Raw genomic sequence first — 21955 nt, 5'->3', positions numbered from 1 at the left:
GGCTTCTCAACCCTCAATGCCCAACACGCACACTGAGGTCAGCAGATCAGAAGCTCTTTTTAATTCCTTCTATAAAAGATTTCTTTTACACCAGGAAAATAAATTTCGCAGTAGTCGCCCCAACATTGTGGAATGCTCTGCCACATCAACTCCGATTCGAACAACAACTTGATAAATTCAAGATAAGCCTGAAGACTTTTTTATTTCGTGACGCTTTTACCTGTGCTTAGAGCATCTCTTTTTTACTCAACCAACTGCTTTTATAAAGCGACCCCACCCTATATGTTTTATCCTATTCCCTCTTTTCCTTCTTCTTCTAATTATGTAACTTTTCCCTCTTACCCTTACTTTCAAGTCCGTCCAGTTAATGTCCTTAATGTACACTTTTATTATCTTTTTTAAATATTTATTATCTTTACCTCTTTTTAAATATTTTATTGTAAACCGGCCAGATACTTGTTGATGGTCGGTATATTAAAAGTCAATAAACTTGAAACTTGAATATGTATACTCTTGAGGAGAGGGACAGGGGAGATACGATATAAATATTTAAAAGGTATTAATATAGGACTAAATCTTTTCCAGAGAAAGGAAATTGGTAAAACTAGAGGACATAATTTGAGGTTGAGAGGTGGTAGACTTAGGAGCAATGTTAGGAAGTGTTGGATGCCTGGAACGCCCTCCCGAGGAATGTGGTGGAGAGAAAAACGGTGACAGAATTTTAAAAAGTGTGGGATGAACACAGAGGATCTCTAACTAGAATATGAATGGGCAAACTTTCACAGTCTGAATCCTGCCGAGGAGATGGTTTGGATAGGCTGGAGTAAGCTTCAACAGCAACTCCAGTAGTTGGAACCTAAGGACAGTACTGGGTGGACTTCTAAGGTTTGTGGCCCAGAAGAAACAAAAAGAACAAAAAAAAAAAATCATGAAATTCAGATCTTATCTGCCATCATTTACTAATGTTACTATGTAAGTTAGGAAAAACAAAACAAAAAAAAGTCCACCGAAATAGTTCCACAGAAGCAAAGAAGGCAAAAAAAATGTGGAACTGATGATTTTGTTAAAAGCTTTATTTGAAAAATGGTGCAGAAATATACAATAGCACAGTATATAATGTGGCAGCCCGACATGGGCCGTGTTTCCGGTCATGAAAAATACCTTCTTCTGGGGTCTGGTCCTGCTATGAGCCACAAGCTTAAAAATGTGAAACAAAGCAACAAATTACTGTGTACACGACAAGTATTTTGTTGTGTTGTTTCGCATTTTTAAGCTTGTGGCTCATAGCAGGACCGGACCCCGGAAGAAGGTCGTTTTCACGACCGAAACACGGCCCATGTCACATTATATACTGTGTTTTTGTGTTATTGTATATTTTATCTTGTATATTTCTGCACCATTTTCAAGTAAAGCTTTTAAAAATAATTTACCTATTCATGTTTTTGGTAGGTTGCCAATAGCCACCAGGCTCCAACTCAGCTAGACTTTAATAAGCAGTTGAATTACCAAAGATTAGGTAATACAGATAATATGTGTATTAGCAGTACCTAATACAGCTGCAGGCTGAGAACCAGGGCAGCCACTGCTGCTCCCTGAAATCTTGGATAAGTTACTTAACCCTGCATGGAATCAGGTACAAAACTTAAATTGTAAGCTCTACAGGGACGGGGATATAACTACAGTACCTGAATGTAACTTGTCATGAGCTACTGCAACTCCATCTATATAAGCCTAACTAAGAAAAACCTCCATAGACTTCAGCTAAATCAGAATGCTGCGGCTAAGCTTATTTTTGCAAAAGGCAAGTTCGATCACGTCTCCCCACTCCTGTCCAAGCTTCACTGGCTTCCAGTACACTCCAAAGTCCTCTTTAAATGTGCCTGCTTAGCCTTCAAGATTCTACATGGCATCTTCTTCCCGTCATCCCAATCTTTTGGAACTCCTCAAACCCCAACTCCACCAGACCCTCCCAAAAACTGAAACTATCATTCCTCTCTACAAAAGGAATATCCCGCGCAGGAAAACTTGGAACATCCCTCCCCTTTAGAATCACAGAACTCTGGAACAACCTCACATCCCTGCTCAGAAATTCAAGCTCCCTCCAATCCTTCTGCAAACAATCTAATCACTTCCCACTCTCTGGTACCCTTGTCCCTCTCTATTTTCTTAGTTCCTCTCCAATAACCCTTCATTGTAGTTCCTTTCTATCTTAACTCTGTAAACCGTGCCGAGCTCTACGCTCGCGGAGATGGCGCGGTATACAAACCCAAGGTTTAGTTTAGTTATCTTTCCAAGTCCCTTGGCATGACAAATTCAGGAACTAGGAATCAGTACATATATTTATGCAGACGACATCTTATTAGTCTATAGACTATCACCTGCAACTTTAGATTTAGATCCTCTTATAGTTGGCTTAAATAGAATAGAAGAATGGCTGAGTGAACATAAATTGATTTTAAATATGTCTAAGACTATAGCATGTTGTACCTCAGGAGATAAGACAACACCTCAAACAGATATTTCTTTGAATAATCATAATATAAAACTAGTAAATAGCTTCAGGTACTTGGGGATTATGATCAATTATCATCTAACTTTTGAGGAGCAGGTTTCAACCGTTGTTGCAAAAGGATTTGGGGCATTAAGACAGCTTAGAGCAGGGATCTCAAAGTCCCTCCTTGAGGGCCGCAATCCAGTCGGGTTTTTAGGATTTCCCCAATGAATATGCATTGAAAGCAGTGCATGTACATAGATCTCATGCATATTCATTGGGGAAATCCTGAAAACCTGACTGGATTGCGGCCCTCAAGGAGGGACTTTGAGACCCCTGGCTTAGAGCTATTAAGGATTTTTTAGATGAGAAATCATTGCATACGTTAATTCATGCCTTTGTATTGTCAAAGTTAGACTATGGTAATTTAGTATATGCAGGTATTGGGATGGGACAGTTGAAACGTTTACAAACAGTGCAAAACACTGCGATTAGATTATTAAGCCATTTGTGATCATGTGACACTTCTGTATCTAAAATTCCATTGGTTACCAATGGAATTTAGGATCAAATTTAAGATCTTGATGTTGGCACATAGAGCATTATTTCAGCTACAGCTTTCTTATCTTTCTAACTTAGGGCTCCTTTTACAAGGTGCGCTAGCATTTTTAGCGCGCTCTACATTGCTGCGTGCGCTAACCCTGCCCTACGTGCCAAGAACACCAGCTCAATGGTGGCATTAGCATCTAGCGTGCACTAAAACCGCTAGCGCAGCTTAGTAAAAGGTGCCCTTAGTGTTAATTTTATGCCCCAAGACGTTTACTATGATCTTTGAATGACAATAAGGTAGTCGTTCCTCATATCGGCAACACGACATAATCAGGCTCGAGGAATGGGCATCAACATGGCAGATGAGATTCAACGTGGATAAGTGTAAAGTGATGCATGTCGGTAACAAAAATCTCATGAATACAGGATGTCTTGGGCAGTACTTGGAGAGACCTCCCAGGAAAGGGACTTGGGAGTTCTGATTGACAAGTCGATTAAGCCGTTTAAGCAATGTGTGGCGGCGGCGAAAAAGGGCGAACAGAATGCTAAGAATGATAAAGAAGAGGATCACGAACAGATCGGTTATCATGCCGCTGTACCGGGCCATGGTGCGCCCTCACCTGGAGTACTGCGTACAGCACTGGTCGCCATACATGAAGAAGGATATGGTACTACTCGAAAGGGTCCAGAGAAGAGCGACCAAGATGGTTAAGGGGTTGGAGGAGTTGCCGTACAGCGAACGATTAGAGAAACTGGGCCTTTTCTCCCTCGAACAGAGGAGATTGAGAGGGGACATGATTGAAACATTCAAGGTACTGAAGGGGATCGACTTAGTAGATAAAGATAGGTTGTTCACCCTCTCCAGGGTAGTGAGAACGAGAGGGCACTCTTTAAAGTTGAAAGGGGATAGATTCCGTAGGAATGTAAGGAAGTTCTTCTTCACCCAGAGTGGAAAACTGGAACGCTCTTCCGGAGTCTGTCATAGGGGAAAACACCCTCCAAGGATTCAAGACAAAGTTAGACAAGTTCCTGCTGAACAAGAACGTGCGCTGGTAGGGCTAGTCTTAGTTAGGGTGCTGGTCTTTGACCAGAGGGCCGCCGCGTGAGCGGACTGCTGGGCATGATAGACCGCTGGTCTGACCCAACAGCAGCAATTCTTATGTTCTCGAAGGCACATCTTGCGTCAACTAGAGATTGTTCATTCTTTTATCTAGTTCCACGGTTATGGAATAATTTTCCCATAGATTTGAGAAAAAAAGAATCATACATAAATTTTAAAAGACACCTAAAAGCGCATTTTTTTCCATTGGCTTTCTCAAATTAAATAAATGAGTTTGGACTGTAATCTGTATTTATATAATGATTTTTGATACAGAAATTTTTTTTTAACTGTATGTATTAATTATGGTTTATTGAGATTTAATTGTTTGTTTTTATTAGAATTGCTATTAGAATTATTATTATGGAGATGTTGATTGCTTAGTATTTTTAACTTTTGATTTTCTTTTCTATCCTATTTTTAAATGGCGTTCCTTTGTTGATGAATGTGTACTATATATTGTACACCGCTTGGATCCTTTTTTAGGCTGTTATGCATTATAGAAAGTTTTTAATAAAAAAAACCCAAAACAAACATCTAAATTCAAAATCCAGTAGCACATACTGTAAAATAATACAACACACTATAAGGGCCAAATTATATAAACAGCGTCCAGACTGTAGGTGGCAGTAGGCTTCCTACTGCTGTCTAACCAACCAATCAGGACACACGTTTAAAAAAAAAAAAGACACCCCACCAAGGCCATCTGTCACAATTGAGAGAGATGCTTAAGCTCGCCCCAGGCTGGGCATAGTTTCGCCCAGAAGTGACCTTGGGTGAGCTTAAGTGGCCCTTCGCATCTCCCTAGGGCTGCGATGGGTGCCTGAAATGTAGGCCAACAAAAAACTGGTCTCCATTTCAAATAGACATGGCCACTATGTTGATCGCAGCAAAGAAATCTCACTGCTGCGATCAGCTGAGTGGCTGCGGTAGGGAAGTTGCACCCCCCCCCCACAAAGTCAGCTGGCAGGAGGGATGCCCCCTCCCTCTCGCTGCCATCCCCAAACTCTCACCCGACAATGTCCGCGATAGGAGGGATGCCCACTCTCTCCTGCCGCCAGCCCCCGAACTGCTTCTTCGAAGCTGGTCCCCAATATCTTAGTCGTTTCATTGGAATTTAGCCCCGACATAATGTGCATTAATTAATGAACCTTAAAAAAATGTAGTGTAAAATAATTCAAGTTAAATGTGCAATAAAGAACTGAATGTGAACCAACATGTTCACATCCCTTGTGCGGATGCATGGCAAGCCTCCCGCTGCAAATGGCGGCGAGGCACAAATAGCCAACAGAATTAAGGAAAGATGAGGCTCTTTAGCAGTGGTGAAGCAAGGGTTAAAACCAACCTACCTTTCCTCTACTGATTCTACCGTGACCTAATTGTTAAAATAAGAGGAAGAAAGATAAAAAGAAGAAAGCACAAGTGTATAATTGTTCATTTTGGAGGAGCTAAAGCAGCAGCAAGTCATATTAATAGTGAGGAGAGAGAGGGGGGGAAGGGGCTGCCACCTAATCAACACCTATGGGAGGAAAAAGGAGAAAATTGGCTACATTCTACCACAGGAACTTAACTCCATTAGAAGCACAGCATAGCCACTGGTCTTCTCATTTACTCTGGAGGTCAGAGACCTTTCCTCTGCTATAACAACAAGAAAAAAATGCTCTCAATGTCCTGTCTAGATTGTAGCATCACAGAATAGGGGCGGCCTCATCTTAAGCTCACATTCTTGGGAGTGAAAACCTGGAACGACCTCACCGAACCTGTCAGGACAGAACCTAATGATACCGCATTTCGGAAGAAACTAAAGACCCTCTTTTTCGACACCTTGCGCCATTCCAACAAACTCAGTCCAACTCACAGAACTAAGTAACCCAAGGTCTTAATTGTCTTACACTGTAATGCCTCCTTAGATTTCAGAACTTTTATATGTAGTGTCTAATGTACTGTCTTCTTTTAATATCCCCAATAGCCCCATTGCAATGACCTCCTTTTGATTCTGTTGTTTATTTAAAAAAAAAATCTATATACCACCTTTAAACAAAGTGGTTTCCATAAAGATGAACATACATAATTATAAAATAGGAGACAGAATTACAATTCTAAAACTAGAATACGGACGTTGCAATACCATTCACGCCCAACAGACAGACAATACCCAGCCCATAGTATCCTCCAGGCAATTAATAACAAAGGCACTTAAAATCAACTTATTGACTCGAACGAACAGAGCCAAGATGGACGTTACATTTTCCAAGAAATGTATTATAATGTAGGCTGGTTGGTTCTACAAATAGGTGTCCACAGATAGCTTGGTTTTCAACAGCTTTTTGAAACTAAAGCAGTCGGTGCTTAATCTTAGATGTCCCGATAGCTTATTCCAAAGTAACATTCCAGCCACTGAAAACATCTTGGATTTTGTAGATTATGATCTAATGTATTCTCCATTTCTTGCTGTAAGTTGCCTTGAACCTTTATAAATATAGCACGATGCATAAATAACAGATTAGATATATAGCATTGTTCACACCTCACAGTGCCATATATGTGTTTATTAAACAACTTTCTATACCGCTTTACAAAATTTTTGACAAAGTGGGTTTACAATAAAAACAAAATACATTCCCATGAACCATCTGGTCTTCATTCATTTTTAAGCTGTGGGGCACTTTGGATTCTAATGATCTGAAGGAGAGCTGCCATATACCTTCCCACGTGGAACAACGACATTGCCGACGGTATGCATCAATGGTATCCACCCCCAACATCCCACCTTCAATCTTTATTGGGAGGTATCTTCAAGGTTGTAAACATTTTCATATGCATCCTGTCTATTCAGAAATGCCTTATCCGTCAAGCATGTGGCTCTTTCCCCATCCCACTTTCTTCTATCAGTCCAGAGCCTGGGTAGAGAGGCAAAATAGCAGAAAAAAACCAACACAGACAATGGGGGCCACCATTGACCCCCGGGCCATGCACTGAAGAACAGTGACCTAAGAACTCCAGCCTGTCCATCATTCATACTTCAAACATAATTTACTGCAAAACTCATTTTTAATTCTTCCAACTGCTAGCTGCAGCAGATGAATTGGGATCCTTGATACTGCGTCAGGAAAGGAGAATGGACATGATGGCTAGATAGATTCTCTGCTTCTGTGGCGTTGATAGTTTCATTCATGGTAGGGACACATTTATGAAGTCTGGTGACAAATTTGGATTTGAAAATGCTTTCAATGCCAGAAAATTCTGAGCATGTGAGAATGATGAAGTATGTGGTGAAGCTTTGTCAAAAGGATAAGAACATAGTAGCCAGGAAAAAGCATGCAAAGACTACCCTCTAGTGGTGAAAACCAAGGAACAAGGTAGTAATTTGTACAAATAAAGCCATATATTAAAGCTATATATTAGACCATTGTTCTTCAACCGCCGGTCCGTGGACTGTTGCCGGTCCACAGAAATTTCCTGCCGGTCCGCTGGGCCTGCACGTGCATCGGGCCCCAGTGCTCTTCAGCCGCCGGTCCACGGTACGATCGATGCAGCGTTGTCTCCGGGCCAGCTTCCTCTTCCTCAGTGCTGCAGTGCACAAAGCCGTGGGCAGAGGCTCCTATGCGCAACCTGCGCCTGAATCGGAAGCCGTCTCTCTGATATCGCAATGTCAGATGGAAGGCTTCCAGATGAGATGCGGGACGTGTGAGGAGCCGCTGCCCACTGCTTTGTGCATTGCAGCATTGAAGAAGATGGAGCCAGCCTGAAAATAACACTGGGGGGCAGGCCAGAAGGCAAGGCACAGCATGGAGGGAGGGAGACAACAATGGTAGGGGGAATGATTTTATTTTTTAATTTAGTGACTGATTTACATCTGCTGTCTGTTCAGGAAGAAATGCATTTGTTTCTTTTCCTCTGGGGTTGTACTGCTTGCAGAGTCTTGCATCTTAGGGTTTGTTTGCATATATTAGTACTTTTAGTTTTTGGTCCCGTATTTGCATGGGGTTATCTGTGTTCTGGTAGGAATGAATATTGAGAAGCATACAGTGTGCTTTGTGTAGTTTAATTTTGTGGTTAACCATTATGTGTTGTTAATAAGATTATATTGTGTATGTGTGTATATATATGAAAAATGAATGGAAAAAATGGTGTTATAATTAGTAATAACTTTATAATAACTTTATTCTTTAGTACTATTATGGGGGCAGGGTCTGGGGTGGAGATGGTCAGTATTGTTACAGGATTTTCAACGACAGGATACTCAGGCTTTATTAATTTATTCAAGCCCCTTAAATCATGCACTATTCTATATGAGCCATTTGATTTCTGTATGGGAATCAAAAGGGGTATTCCAGGAAGATGTACATTCCTCTAGAATCCCTTCTTTTAATAGTTCTTCAATTATATGAATACTTCCTGCTACAGCTGCTAGCTTCAATGGGTATGGGCGGGGTCTGGACTTAACCGAGTGTTCTTCAACTGCCGGTTCATGAACCAGTGCCGGTCCACAAAATAATAATTTTATTTCCGCTGGTCCATAGGTGTCAAAAGGTTGAAGAACACTGTATTAAACCACAATGCAGAGGTGTCTGCATGTCAATTTCCACCGTGACGGGAGTCAGTCCTAAATGTGCCTCAGAGGTAGTACACACAGTATAGAGAAAATAGAAATGCAGCTGTGTATGTTCTCAGTATGAAAGAGTGAACGTGATTCCACTCTGATGCCGATCAACTCCTGCTAAGTGGTACGAGGCAGCTAATAATGAGAACAGGAAGAGCCTTGTGACCTATATTCTTTCTAAGCAGCGCGCTTGAGCAATTGCTCATATATTCTAGGAGCATCGCTCACAAAAATACTTGTAAATCTGGTTTTTAGAACTTGTTTCTCACATGAAAATAATTTTTTTTAGAACTTGTCGCTCACAAGAAAAAAAAAATTGCATGCACCTGCCAAGCTTTAGAGGGAATACTACTTGTGACTTTGGGCAAGTCTCTCTCTTGAGAATCAAAAAGAGATGGTATATGAGATCTTCAGGAAACAACCCAAATATACAAAAAAAATCCCACTGTAGACGATATGCAGAATGAGAAAGGAGGTTAAGGGTCTCAGAAACCCACTTGGATTTAAGTGTAATTACCCCATGCCAAGACTGACAGCTTTCTCCTCCTCCAAATGCTGAAAATTTCAATACTGCCTTTTTCTGTTTAATTATTCTGTCTTATTTTTCTTAAATGGCAGGAAAAGTTCCTTAACTTATTAATTATGAAGATTTTCAGATAGCCCAACAGGACCTGTTTTGTCACCACAGTGCCTTTCTCAAGGGTTCACAGGACAATCTGCATTCTTTTTGATGCACGTCCTTCCTCTCAGCGAACAGAATAGGAATACCTGCATAATTGTGTGTCTGTATTGAAGCAGTCACAGAAGTGTGGGTTGGGTCCGATTGATTACACAGGCCAATAAAAAATAAATAAAATTTTATTGGTGCCTTGGGTTTCTTGACCTGTTCCTGGGGTTATTTGGGGCACTGATTCATAAAATTACATTGGATAGACTGCATCAGTTCTAGTTTCTTAGATATGGTTGAATTTATGTTTCTTTTCCAATCGGTCTCTCCACCAGGATGAAAGAAGAGTACAAGGCCATCTCTTTAGTCTTGGAAAAGATAAAGTGCCAAGATCATTGATGGGCGATTTGTGTAGATTTGAAGATGGTTCATTATTTTCTTGGTCAACAAAGTATCCTTTCTTTCTATGCCTTTGGAATAATAAAGTCAAACATGAACATTGAGCAAAAAAAATTGGCCTCTGAGGGAATATATGGTGATTGGAGGACAAAATGTAATCAATGAACCTTTGGCAGCACGAGATAGAATCACACTGCCACCACTACATATAAAGTTAGGCCTGATGGAATATTTTGTAAAGGCTTTGAATAAAGACAGTTCGTGCATTGAATACATGGAGGGGCATAATCGAAAGGACGTCTAAGTCCGTTTACGTCCATCTCACAAGTCGTCCAAAGTAAAAAAACAGCTTAAGACACATTTTTCGTTTCAAAAGTCGTCTAATTATACGTCCTGCCGATTTGATCGTCCAAGTCACTAAATCGTTCATCTTTATACCACATTTCCGTCCAACTTTTCGTCTAAGTCCAAAACGCCTAGAACAAGCCCTGTTGGATGTGGAAGGGGTCTGCAAAATGATGGACTGCACACCCAGACATGCCACCTAAATAGTGGAGTACCTTACAGGGCACTGCTGTGAACTTCACAATAAGGGTGCCATGTCTTCTCCTCACTACAGCTCCCTTATAGGTCATGGTGGCCCCCCCAAACCACCTCCAGAATCCCCTAGACCCACTTATCTACCACCCCAATAGCCCTTATGGCTGCAGGAGCCACTTATATGCCACTACAAAAGGGTTTTGGGGGTGTATAGGGCAGTGCTCATGTTTAAGTATCAATGCAGTGATTACAGGGGCTTATGGGCATGGGTCCTCCTTTCCATGAGTCCCTAACCCACCCCCAAGTGGACTTAAGCTGCCTCTGTGCTGGACTAGGCTTTCCTATGCCAGGCGGCCAGGTGATGATGGTCTGGAGGTTGAATTTTAAAGTTGTGATTAAAACTCTTATGGGGGTGGGGGGGGGTCACTAGGGGTCTGTTTTATGTGTTTTCAGTGCTTATCTAGTGACTTTAGGTGGGTTTTTGTGATTTAGACCATGTTTTACATGATCTAAGTCACAACGTCCAAGTTCCGTCTAGGCTCTGTTGTAAAACTTTCGGTTATACATGCTGTACGACTAAGTCTACGTTGGCCCACGTCCCGCCCAACTCCCGCCCTCGACACGCCTCCCAAAACGCCCATTTAGCTTTGGTCGTTCAGTGGCACTATGAAGGCCTGGGTCATTTAGAAATACGTCCAAAACCCGGTTTTATTATCGGCACTTGGACGTTTTTGAGAAATGTTCGTCCAAGTGCCGACTTAGGCCGGTTTTTGGACGTTTTTCTCTTTCAATTATGAGCCCCATAGCGAATATGTTACCTGGACTTACCATGGAAAAATTGAAGGCAGGAATTTGATGGTCCACAGATCAGACAACTTATAAAATGATCCATATTTCAGAGCATCAATGAATAAAATTGAATCATGTGCTTGGTCTTCATTTGTTCTTGTTGTGAAAAACTTTCTTGGCAACAAGAAGGCAAACAACTACACACAATCAGTAGAGAATATGCTCTTTCATTTCATCAGGCTTGGCTGTAACATGAGTGGCACAGTCACCCAGATCGCTTTCCAGAGAACCTTGGTGACTTAAGCAAAGGGCAAGGTGAAAGATTTCACCAAGACATAAAAACAATGGAAGCCAAATACCAAGGAAGATGGGACGCACACATGATGGCAGACTATTGTTGGAATCTTAAGCAGGATTGTCCTGGCAGATCCCACTCTCGGAAGTCTTGCAAAAGGAGCTTCTTGTGTGTCAAATGACTGGAAAGTGTGTATCATAAACTTGTACTTTCGGTATGAAATAAGTAGATTTTCACGTTATACACTTTTTCCTTTCATTTTTAATATGCTTCCTTCATGCTTAAGATATTAATTTAAAAACACTACATTAAAATGTCCTGATTTTTTAATGGGTGAGTAGAGTGAAGAGTGGTATATGGCACATGTTCTGTATCTCAAAAGCTAGAGCTGATAGGAGAAAACCTATTCATGAATGGAATGAATTTTAATTACATGTAGTAGATGAACTAGAGCTGTGAAATAATAAAGTATTTATAAGGAGAACACTTGTGCCATTTTTTGGAATCAGCAGGTCAAATATACCCAGAAACATGTCTAACATTTGGGGCACCAAAATGAGTGTTGGCCAGTGTTATCCAATCTCTGTGTCTAAATTTCCCTCTCCTGATCAAATTCCGTCCACTTTCCTTATGGGTCAAAGTATGCATTCATGTACATTTAACCACTTAGGGCCAGATTCATTAAACTTCCCTACCAATCTGATCCGGGTCCAATCCGTGGCTGGGGGGCTGATTCACGAAGCATCCTCATGCAAATGGGGACATCAGAATCACGCCCTCAACCGACTGTACGGATTGCTAAATAGTGATCCTGACGCTTGCGCAGACCATTTGTAGATAGTCTGCACATGCTTACTGAGCAGCGACCTTTTTTTTTTTTTTTTTTTAACTTCGCGAGCCCATGGTTTTAACCCACTTGTGGGTTAAAACCATGGGCTCGCACTGCGGGGAAGGCAAGGAGAGTCAGGGCAGAAGCAGGGCGGCAATCAGGGCAGAGAGCAGGCGATGCGATAATCCTAATAAACTTTAGAAAACTTTAGAACTTTAGACAGGACATGAGTGACTGGTCCCCCAGCAGTCACTTGTTTCTTGATCGGCCAGCCCAGTTGGTGTTCCAGTTTTTTGTTAGTGAATTGCTGCCTACCTACTTTACATGCCGTTTCCCCTCATTTGCATGCATGAATCAGATCAGAGGATGATCGGCCATGAGGTTAGTGAATCGGGTCGGAGGAAATACGGGGGGAGGGGGGGCGCAAAGTGGTCGGGACACGATTGGTATCCTTAGTGAATCTAGCCCTTAGTGGTGGAGTAATTAGCCTGCAATATTATATGGGTATAGGTTTACCCATGCCATCTCCCCACTAAAATACACTTTGGAGTTGGCAGCCTTCCATTTGTGAGACCTCTATGACATGGGGACAAAATTTGTCACTAATCTACTCTATATCACAACCCCATATGGAAACCTGATATCAACCCTACAACATTAGAAGGCCTTACTCCCACACAAAAACTCCAATCACACCGCATATAAATAGCAGGAAGAAAAAAGAAAAAAAAGAAGTGGAGAAAAAGCCTCAGTTCTGCTTCATCTGGCAAAAAACTCCACTTCTTCAGAAAATCACTCCTGCATACCCAACAAAATATGGAGAAAAGCACTATAATAGCCTACAGAGTGATATCAAACAGCACGCCAGGCCTCACAGCCCAAAATCGTGATGATGTGAACAAATGAGCACTACAGCATTACAGTCCAGGATCTTGCAGAGAAGACGGAATGAAAAACGACTTAGCTGCTATTGGCTTCCAGGATGTTCTCAGTCCAGCACTTCACCTCCTGTGCCTTACAGCCACAAACCCAACGGGGAACCCTCCGTTTCGCATCATTTGCTGCGTCAGGGGTATCAATTTCACTGTTTCTCAAACACAATTTCCAGACCCAACACACTCTTCAGGCTCTCGTTCCACTTCACAAATTGATACTGGCGCAAGAACACCCCACAGTCACCGGCTGAAAATCTCTCATAGGCTCCACCCCCAATCTTCATCCACCAATCAGAATCATTCAGGACCCGAAAAAGGCCACCCATTCAATCCGGGCACTCAGTCCGTCAGGTTGAACGGACCGCAACATGAAAATCCATTTCTGCTCTTTCTGTCGGAGCAATCGTCTCCAATCACCCCGACGGGCAGGATAAGCAATATGCTCAATCACTAGGCATCGCAGCACACCGAACTCGTGATCAGCCTCCAAGCAGTGCATCACCAACGGTTCCTCCAGACGCCGAGTGTTGACACAAGATCTGTGTTCAATCACTCTAGTTTTAAACTGTCGGTAAGTATGTCCCACATAGATCTTAAGACAGGGGCAGATGATGACATAAACCACCCCCTCTGTTAAACATGAAGTGGAACCTCGCAATTTATATACTTTACCCGTCTTGAGATGCACAAACTGATCTGATTCGCGTCGGCAGTATATCTTCTCAGTCACAGCTCCCCAAACCTGGAATTCTCTCCCCAATTATCTACGTGAAGAACTCAACTTAGAAAAATTTAAAAGTAAACTAAAAACTTTCTTATTTAACGACGCCTTTGTTATTTAATACTATTTGGTCTCATTTAATATATTTTTTACAAGTCTTGGAACCAATTCTATTCTCTTTTCTATAACATTTTTTCAATTATCCTCTCTCTTATCCCATCCATATGTGTTTTCCTTTATATGTTTCCCATTCTGCTCAAATATATTGTAATTTTTCCCCCTACTTATCCTAATGTTTCCAGTTTATCTCGTAACTGTCCATGTCTGTTTGTTTGTTCTTAATTATTTTTAAAGCTTCTTTTATATTGTAATTTTAATCATGTGTAAATCGCTTTGAAACCGATAAAGCGATCAATCAAATATATATTAAACTTGAAACTTGATTAAAGAGCACACAGAGCAATGACCACAGTTCCGGTGGCCCAATGGTGTGTGGGAGTAAAGCCTTCTAGTGTTGTAGGGTAGATATGAGGTTTCCATATGGGGTTGTGATATAGAGTAGATTAGTGAGTTTACTGACCCTGATCCCGAGTTTATAGTGTGTAGTGTGACAAAATTTGTCCCCATCCCCAAAGGATCTCAAAATTCCCATCCTCGCTAGCTCTGCCTTAACCAAACAAGCCTCAAACACTTATGATTTTAAAGTGTTTGAGGCTTGTGCAGACGAGGACACAGCTTGAAGAATTGGGCGGGGATACTGAGATCCTGCAGGGACGGGGAAAATTTGTCCCCGTGTCATTCTCTAATTTTTGAAGTTTATTAGGGCCACTCAGGGGGTCTGCCTGGAGAGGAGCTTTAGGAATCAATGTATTATATGAAAACAAAAAGAAAAAAAAAAAAAGGACTTTATCTAAAGGGAAAACTATTTGTTTTCCAGTAGTACCAATAGTGTTGCAAGCCAACATTTTTTCACATTTTCCCCCCTTTTACAAACTGTAGCATGGTTTTTAGCGCCGGCCATGGTGGTTTCAGCTCCAACGCTCATAGGAATTAGGTGAGTAACCTATACAGAATCTGGGGAATGGTTCACTGTTAAAAATCATACAACTATAATCTGTGAACAGCAGGAAAAACAAGCAGCAGGACATCAAAGAATTGTGGTTTAATTAATTATAGTCACCCAACTTGGACACGCTTCGCCCTAAGGCTGTTTCAGGGGTTACGACTTCAGAATTGTAACACCCAGCAAACAAACTTAAAGCACACAAAGGGCCCGATTCTCTAACCATACATCCCGATTTTAGGCAGTGGTAGGTGTCCTACTGCCGACTGGCAGCCAATCGGGATGCACATTTTCTAAACCCCCACCCCCAAAAAAACCCAACAAACAACCCAAAACCCAAACTTTGACGAAGAAGGATGCTTGCAGGCATCTGTCGTGCATCTCGGAGACATGTAGAGGCACTTAAGGATGCCCAAGGCATGGCTTGGTCTCCCACGGAAGTGGCCTTGAGCATTGGTAAGCGTCCCTACGTGTCTCCGTCAGCACGAGGCAGACGCCTTAAATGTAGGCCTATAAAATGCTGGCCTACATTTAAAGGCATCTGTCAGGAAACCTGGCTGTGATTCTCCAAAGGACGCCGATGCGCGACTGACAAGCAACTGGCGGCCGAGATCAGCGTCCTATAGAGAATCAGGTCCAAAAGGCATAAACACAAATCATTCTACCAGCAAGAAACATGAATAACAGAGACCATCTGAAGTTAACTCTAAAGAGCGCAATATGATTATGCACTAAGAGCCATGCCACAATTGTCACCAGAGGTCTCCCATCATTTTTTTAATGCATGGTTTTGTTTTTGCAATAAAGCTGTTCGTTCTTATTCAAAGAAAAGAAGATAACAGCTTGAATAAGAATTTTATTGCAGAAACAAAACAATGCATTAAAAAAAAATAAAATAAAAAAAGTTACAGACCTATGATAATTGTGGCTATGAGTGCATAACTATGTATATTGCACTTCTAATAGTTCACTGCAGATAAGAACATAAGAAGAGCCTTTTGGGTCAGACCAATGGTCCATCAAGCCCAGTAGTCTGTTCTCATGGTGGCCAATCCAGGTCACTAGTACCTGGCCAAAACCCAGAGAGTAGCAATATTCCATGCTACCGATCCAGGGCAAGCAGTGGCTTCCCCCATGTCTTTCTCAATAACAGACTATGGATTTTTCCTCCAGGAACTTGTCCAAACCTTTCTTAAAATCAACTACACTATCCGCTCTTACCAAATCCTCTGTTACTCATGTTTGCTGCTAGTAGAATGAGTTGTGTTTTAAGATTGTTTGCTGGGTGCAGTGGCATAGCGAGGGTGGGTGGCGCCCCCCCACCCCCATTTGCTCCTTCCCCTCCTGCCACATGCACGCGCCCCTTCCCCGCACCACTTTAAATGTTCCCGGTGCGAGCAGCTGCTCATGCCAGCGTTGGCTCTTCCTCCGACGTTACTTGCTAGGTGTGGGTTCAGGAAGTGATGTCAGAGGAAAATCAGATGCTGGTGTGAGCAGCAGGTTGGGGTTTGCCTCTTGTGCTGTGAACATTAAAGAGGTAAGAGGGAAGGGGCGTGGGGGCAGAGGACGGGTGTCAGCGCCCGGGGCAGGCAGCCCCCCTCCCCCCGGCTTCCCTCTTCCTACACCACTGGCTTAGTGTTACAATTTCGAACTGCATTTTCTAAAGGAATTTAGCCTGTGTAAATTGATTTAATAGAAACTTCAGCACACCTTCCTCTATAAGCAGAAAATGAGCACAATTAAAGAAACTCTTCCAAAGAGCAGCAGCATCTACTCTCTCTCAGATGACTGTGATGAACAAACCACAATTCTTCGACATCTTTGGATCCGCTTCTTGGTCTCCAGACCTTGGCCTCTTGTTTGGTTTACCATGACTATAATCTGTGACGCACACGTTGGTCTGTCTAATGTCCACATTTTTGTTACAATAAAAAAAAGTGACTTATAAAAAAGTGATCTGTCCTTAAAAAAAACAAAAACAACCTACTATTGTTTTAAATTGCATACATATTTTTTAAAATTGTTAAACAAAACTAAACCATGTACTTACTTTCATAAAAGGAAATTTCTCAAGTTTTTCCATAAGAATTGGTAGAAGAACTATTTGAAAAGAAAAGAAAAAATATAAAGATTACTAAGAACTCTTATAAAAAAATAAAATAAAGATTACTAAGAACTCTTATTAAAAAAAAAATAAATTCTGCCTCACAAAATATTGTGTAAAGGCCAATTAACATGGACATGTACAACTGAATCCATTTTTATCCCACTCTCCTCTGAAGAGAGGCAGTGTTTCAATTTACTTTAACAAGACAGAACATGCCAGAACTGGTTGGAACACCAATGACACACTCGCACACTATCAAGAACAGATTCATATTCACACACACACTCCTCCCTTCCAGCATATTGGGCCCACTCAAATTGAACAAGTGTACATTCACAGTAAACCAACTACTCCGTTCCCCCGAAAATAAGACCTATCCTAAAAATAAGCCCTAGCATGATTTTTAAAGATGCTCCTAATATAAGCCCCATCCCAAAAATGAGCCCTAGTTAAGATCGACCCCCGAACCACCCCCCCTGAATGTTCCCGACACTCCCTGACTCCATCCCTGACACTAGTGCTGCCTGATTTGCTGAAAAAATTGAACTCGTCAATTCAGCAACCCCCATCCCTGCTGCTTTAGGAGGCCTCGGAGCGGAGGTATGTCAGTCTCACGGTGGGAGGGTTGGTGGGGTTCTGCTGCACAAGGGGATGGGTTAGAGGGGAGGAATGATGCTGCACTTGGGGGAGGGAAGGTGGAAGAAAAGAAAGAGGAAGAATTGGGGTAGAGGAGAGGAAGAGAAAGATGATTGTTTACATGAAAAAATAAGACATCCTCCAAAATAAGACCTAGTGTGGTTTTTGGATCCAAAATTTATACAAGACACTGACTTATTTTCGGAGAAACATGGTACCTATGCCCTCCAGCCCTTCCTGGAAATCAGTGACGCCCAAGGTCAACCGCTTATTTAAAAACTACAATACAGTAACTTAACTCACTTGAATCTGATTTACAGGTGGTTCTAAACTGTATAAATAAAATGTTTTAAAAATGTGGGATGAACACAGAGGATCTAGAATCAGAAAATAATATTAAATATTGAACTAAGGCCAGTACTGGGCAGACTTGCACGGTCTGTGTCTATGTATGGCCGTTTGGTGGGGGATGGGCTGGGGAGGGCTTCAGTGGCTGGGAGGGTGTAGATGGGCTGGAGTATGTTTTAATGGAGATTTCGGCAGTTGGAACCAGTGCTCCCTCTAAGCGGGCGGGTGTTGTGAGCAAACTTTTTTTCGCTGTGAGCTAAAAATATCGGGCGCCAGCAAGTTATGAGCCAACTCGCCCGATTCTCCTCTCGCCGCCCTGCCATCTGCCGTACGCCGTGCGCTGTGACGAGAAACTTGTGCGCTGCGATGTAATATTTTGTGCGCCAGCGCACGCCAGCGCAGCTTAGCGGGAACACTGGTTGGAACCCAAGCACAGTACTGGGTAGAGCTTTGGATTCTTGCCCAGAAATATCTAAGAAAAAAAATTTTAAAATTTAAATTGAATCAGGTTGGGCAGACTGGATGGACCATTCGGGTCTTTATCTGCTGTCATCTACTATGTTACTATGGTTTTCAAAGACTTATGTGATCAGCCTCGAGTGCTGGCTACAGAGGTGGTTTGGTTTAAAAGTCAGCTGTGTACATTTAGCAGTGCTATAGAAATCGTAAACAGCAGTAATGGATAAATTAATAATAATTTTATTCTTATGTACCGCCAAAGCAATGAAAGTTCGAGGCGGTTTACAACAAGATGTGCTGGACAATCAGCGAAGAGTTTACACTACATTGTTATCAAATATAAGCCATGATAATTCAAGGCAGTTTACAACGGAAGGAGCTGGACAAACAGTGAAGTGGTCACAATATAAAGTCAATTTACAGCCCAAACTCACTTTGAGCTACTACTGAAAATGGTGCGAGCTATGTCCAAAGAAATAATTGTATTCAATTAATTTGCAGACTGCAGCGTTCCAAGAAAGGGGTAAAAAGTTAGGCCAAAGGCAGCAATATTCAGTTGCTACTCACATAACTTATCTATTTAAGTCTGACCACAGAAACAGCGGTCCTAACATTTCATGGATAAAGCTACGACTGTGTTCAGGGGCCCGACATAATTTATCCTGATATCTTTAAGCAGCAAATGTTAACCTCTATTTTTTCCCCTGAGAATTCCAAAGGACGAATGACCAGAAAAGAGCCACCAGGTCATTTACAGGTAGTTTGATGTTTTGAGTGTATAATCTGTCTTTAAAAAGAGTAAAGAAACCGCATCCACCTTTCAAGGTGTTTCTAGATTTCTTAAACACAAAGTTACAAGAAACGTTATCTTTCTACAACATGTGACTAAAAAAAGAACGTAGTTCTCCAAGGACAAGTAAGACATATAAACCTTATCCGTAGTCTCTCGAGACTACGACGGGAACTCCCTACAGCCATTTCCTCATGGCGATCTGCACGGGGCAGGAGCGTAGGAAGATCGCTCCTGCCCCGAAAGCCCTCTAGACCACCAGGTAAGGCCGGGAAGGTGGCAGGGAGGTGGGGGTGGGTCAGAGCCGGATAATCGCGGTTTTTTCGGCATTCGCGGTCCGGCTCTGTCCGTATGCCCCACAAATGACGAGGGAGAAGTGTATAACTAGTTGGCAAATATATACGGGTCCTTTTACTAAGCCGTTTTAGCGTGCACTAAATATTAGCATGCAGTAAAACGGCTAGCTGCGTTGGACCCTAGAAAATATACTTGTGAGTTATAATTAATGTTTTCTTGCATCTGCAATATTCAATAGAGAGAGGCTCCAGGTCAGATTAAAAAGGACTTGAAGTCTCTTCTGAGTTTCCTGTCCTATTTTCCATCCCATACACCCTTTGAGGAAAATTCTATATATTTTGCTGAAAAAAATTTGGCACTTAGGCCCATAGTCTATAAACTGTACCTTAATTTAAGGCACCTGTAGGCGCCCAAGTGAAAAATGCTGGCCCATAAAAGAATCACATCTACGTAGGCGCTCTACGGTACCTAACACCACTGTAGGCGTGGCTAATGCCAAAAGCGGTGTTTTGGTCCCGTAAAGTGCCTACGTCGGTGCGATTCACCTCAAAGGTAGGTGCCGGGAACTTAGACCTTGAAACCCCGGCCTACATTTCTGGTGCCCGTCTTTGCCAGAGGCACGAGTCTCTAAATGGCGCCGTTGCATGCAAATTTGCAACGTGAACAAATTTATGCGCCCAACTTTGGGCACAGTATATAGAATCGGGAGTTTGTCTTTAATCTTAAAATAATTCCTTAACATTTATGGTTTATTATTTCTACTTTGCCTTATAGAAAATGTGAATTACAATGGACATACATAACTAAATCAAACAATACAAATTCACTTCAAAATACATGAAAACTGCAAATCAGTACATTGGAGCAATGAACTTTGAAGGTGTGAATAAACATGTGGCTAAAGGTGGGCCGGTTGATGCAGTGTATCTAGATTTCCAGAAAGCTTTTGACAAAGTTCCTCACGAGAGGCTCCTGAGAAAATTAAAGAGTCATGGGATAAGAGGCAATGTTGAATTGTGGATTAAGAATTGGTTATTGGACAGAAAACAAAGGGTAGGGTTAAATGGCCATTTTTCTCAATGAAGGAGGGTAAATATCTGTGTGCTGAAGGAATCTGTACTGGGACTGATTAACTTATTAATTATTTAAATGTGCCTGCCTAACCTTCAAGATCCTCCATGGTATCCTTCCTCCTTTTATCCCTCTATCCTGGAATTCCTCAAATCCAACCTCCACTAGATCCACGCAAAAATTAAAACTATCCTACCCCTCCTTAAAAGGCATCTCCCTTGTTGGTAAACTTGGCTCTTCCCTCCCTTTCAGAATCACTCAGCTCTGGAACAGTCTCCCTTCCCCTCTCCGCAATTTGAGCCCCCTTCTACTATTCCGTAAGCTTCTGAAGACCTGGCTCTTCTCCAAAACGTAACCCCGTCCCTTTCCTGGCACTCTCACACCTAACCTCTCTTCTCTCTTACTTATATAATTCCACTGGAGTTCCGTTCCTTCCCTAACCTTGTAAACCGTGTCGAGCTCCATCTGCGGAGATGATGCGGTATATAAACCCAAGATTTAGTTTAGTTTAGATTTAACTTACTGGAACGACGAGCGAGGTAATTAAATTTGAAGATGACACTAAACTGTTCAAAGTTGTTAAAATGTATGTGGACTGTGAAAAACGGCAGGAAGACCTTAGGAAATTGGAAGACTGGGCATTCAATTGGCAGATGAAATTTAATGTGGACAAATGCAAAGTGATGCACATTGGGAAGAATAATCCAAATCATTGTTACCGAATGCTAGGGTCCATCTTTGGGATCAGCACTCAAGAAAAAGATCTGTGTGTCATTGTGGCCAATGATAAATGGGATGGAACTCCTCTCGTAGGAGGAAAGACTAAAAAGATTAGGGCTCTTCAGCTTGGAAAAGAGACGGCTGAGGGGAGATATGATTGAGTCTACAAAATTCTGAGTGGTGTAGAATGGGTACAAGTGATTCAATTTTTTACTGCATCAAGATTTACAAAGACTAGGGCAGGGGTGCCCAAAAGGTTGATCGCGATCGACCAGTAGATCGTGAAGGCAACGCAAGTCAATCGTGGAGCCCATCCCAGGCTCCGTGATAGACTCAACAGGTACTAAATTGGTTCACAGGCTTCCTAAAAAAACTGCACTTACCAAGTTCACTTTTCGGAACCTTCTCCCAGTCCTGGCACAATTCCTGCGGAGTACCTCAGGGCTCCCCTCTATCCCCTTCTCTATTCAATGTCTACATGGCTTTGTTGGGTCATATGTTATCTGACCTAAAACTGAAATCATATATATACGCGGATGACATCACT

The 21955-nt window shown here is 42.0% G+C and overlaps 1 protein-coding gene across 2 annotated transcripts in view; it reads right to left on the bottom strand.

Annotated features, from left to right (window-relative positions):
• The window catches only part of SFXN2 (sideroflexin 2), a 109279-nt gene that overhangs the window by 23642 nt on the left and 63682 nt on the right, over nucleotides 1-21955 (bottom strand). For both annotated transcript variants that reach the window (XM_033941112.1, XM_033941111.1), the window contains exon 9: nucleotides 17031-17080. In XM_033941112.1, coding sequence (XP_033797003.1) covers nucleotides 17031-17080 — 50 coding nt within the window. The remainder of the gene's footprint in view (nucleotides 1-17030; nucleotides 17081-21955) is intronic.

This window comes from Geotrypetes seraphini, chromosome 4 (genome assembly GCF_902459505.1).
Source record: "Geotrypetes seraphini chromosome 4, aGeoSer1.1, whole genome shotgun sequence".
NCBI lineage: Eukaryota > Metazoa > Chordata > Amphibia > Gymnophiona > Dermophiidae > Geotrypetes > Geotrypetes seraphini.
Note: the sequence above shows the minus strand (reverse complement) of the source record. Positions and strands in the feature narration are given on the sequence as shown.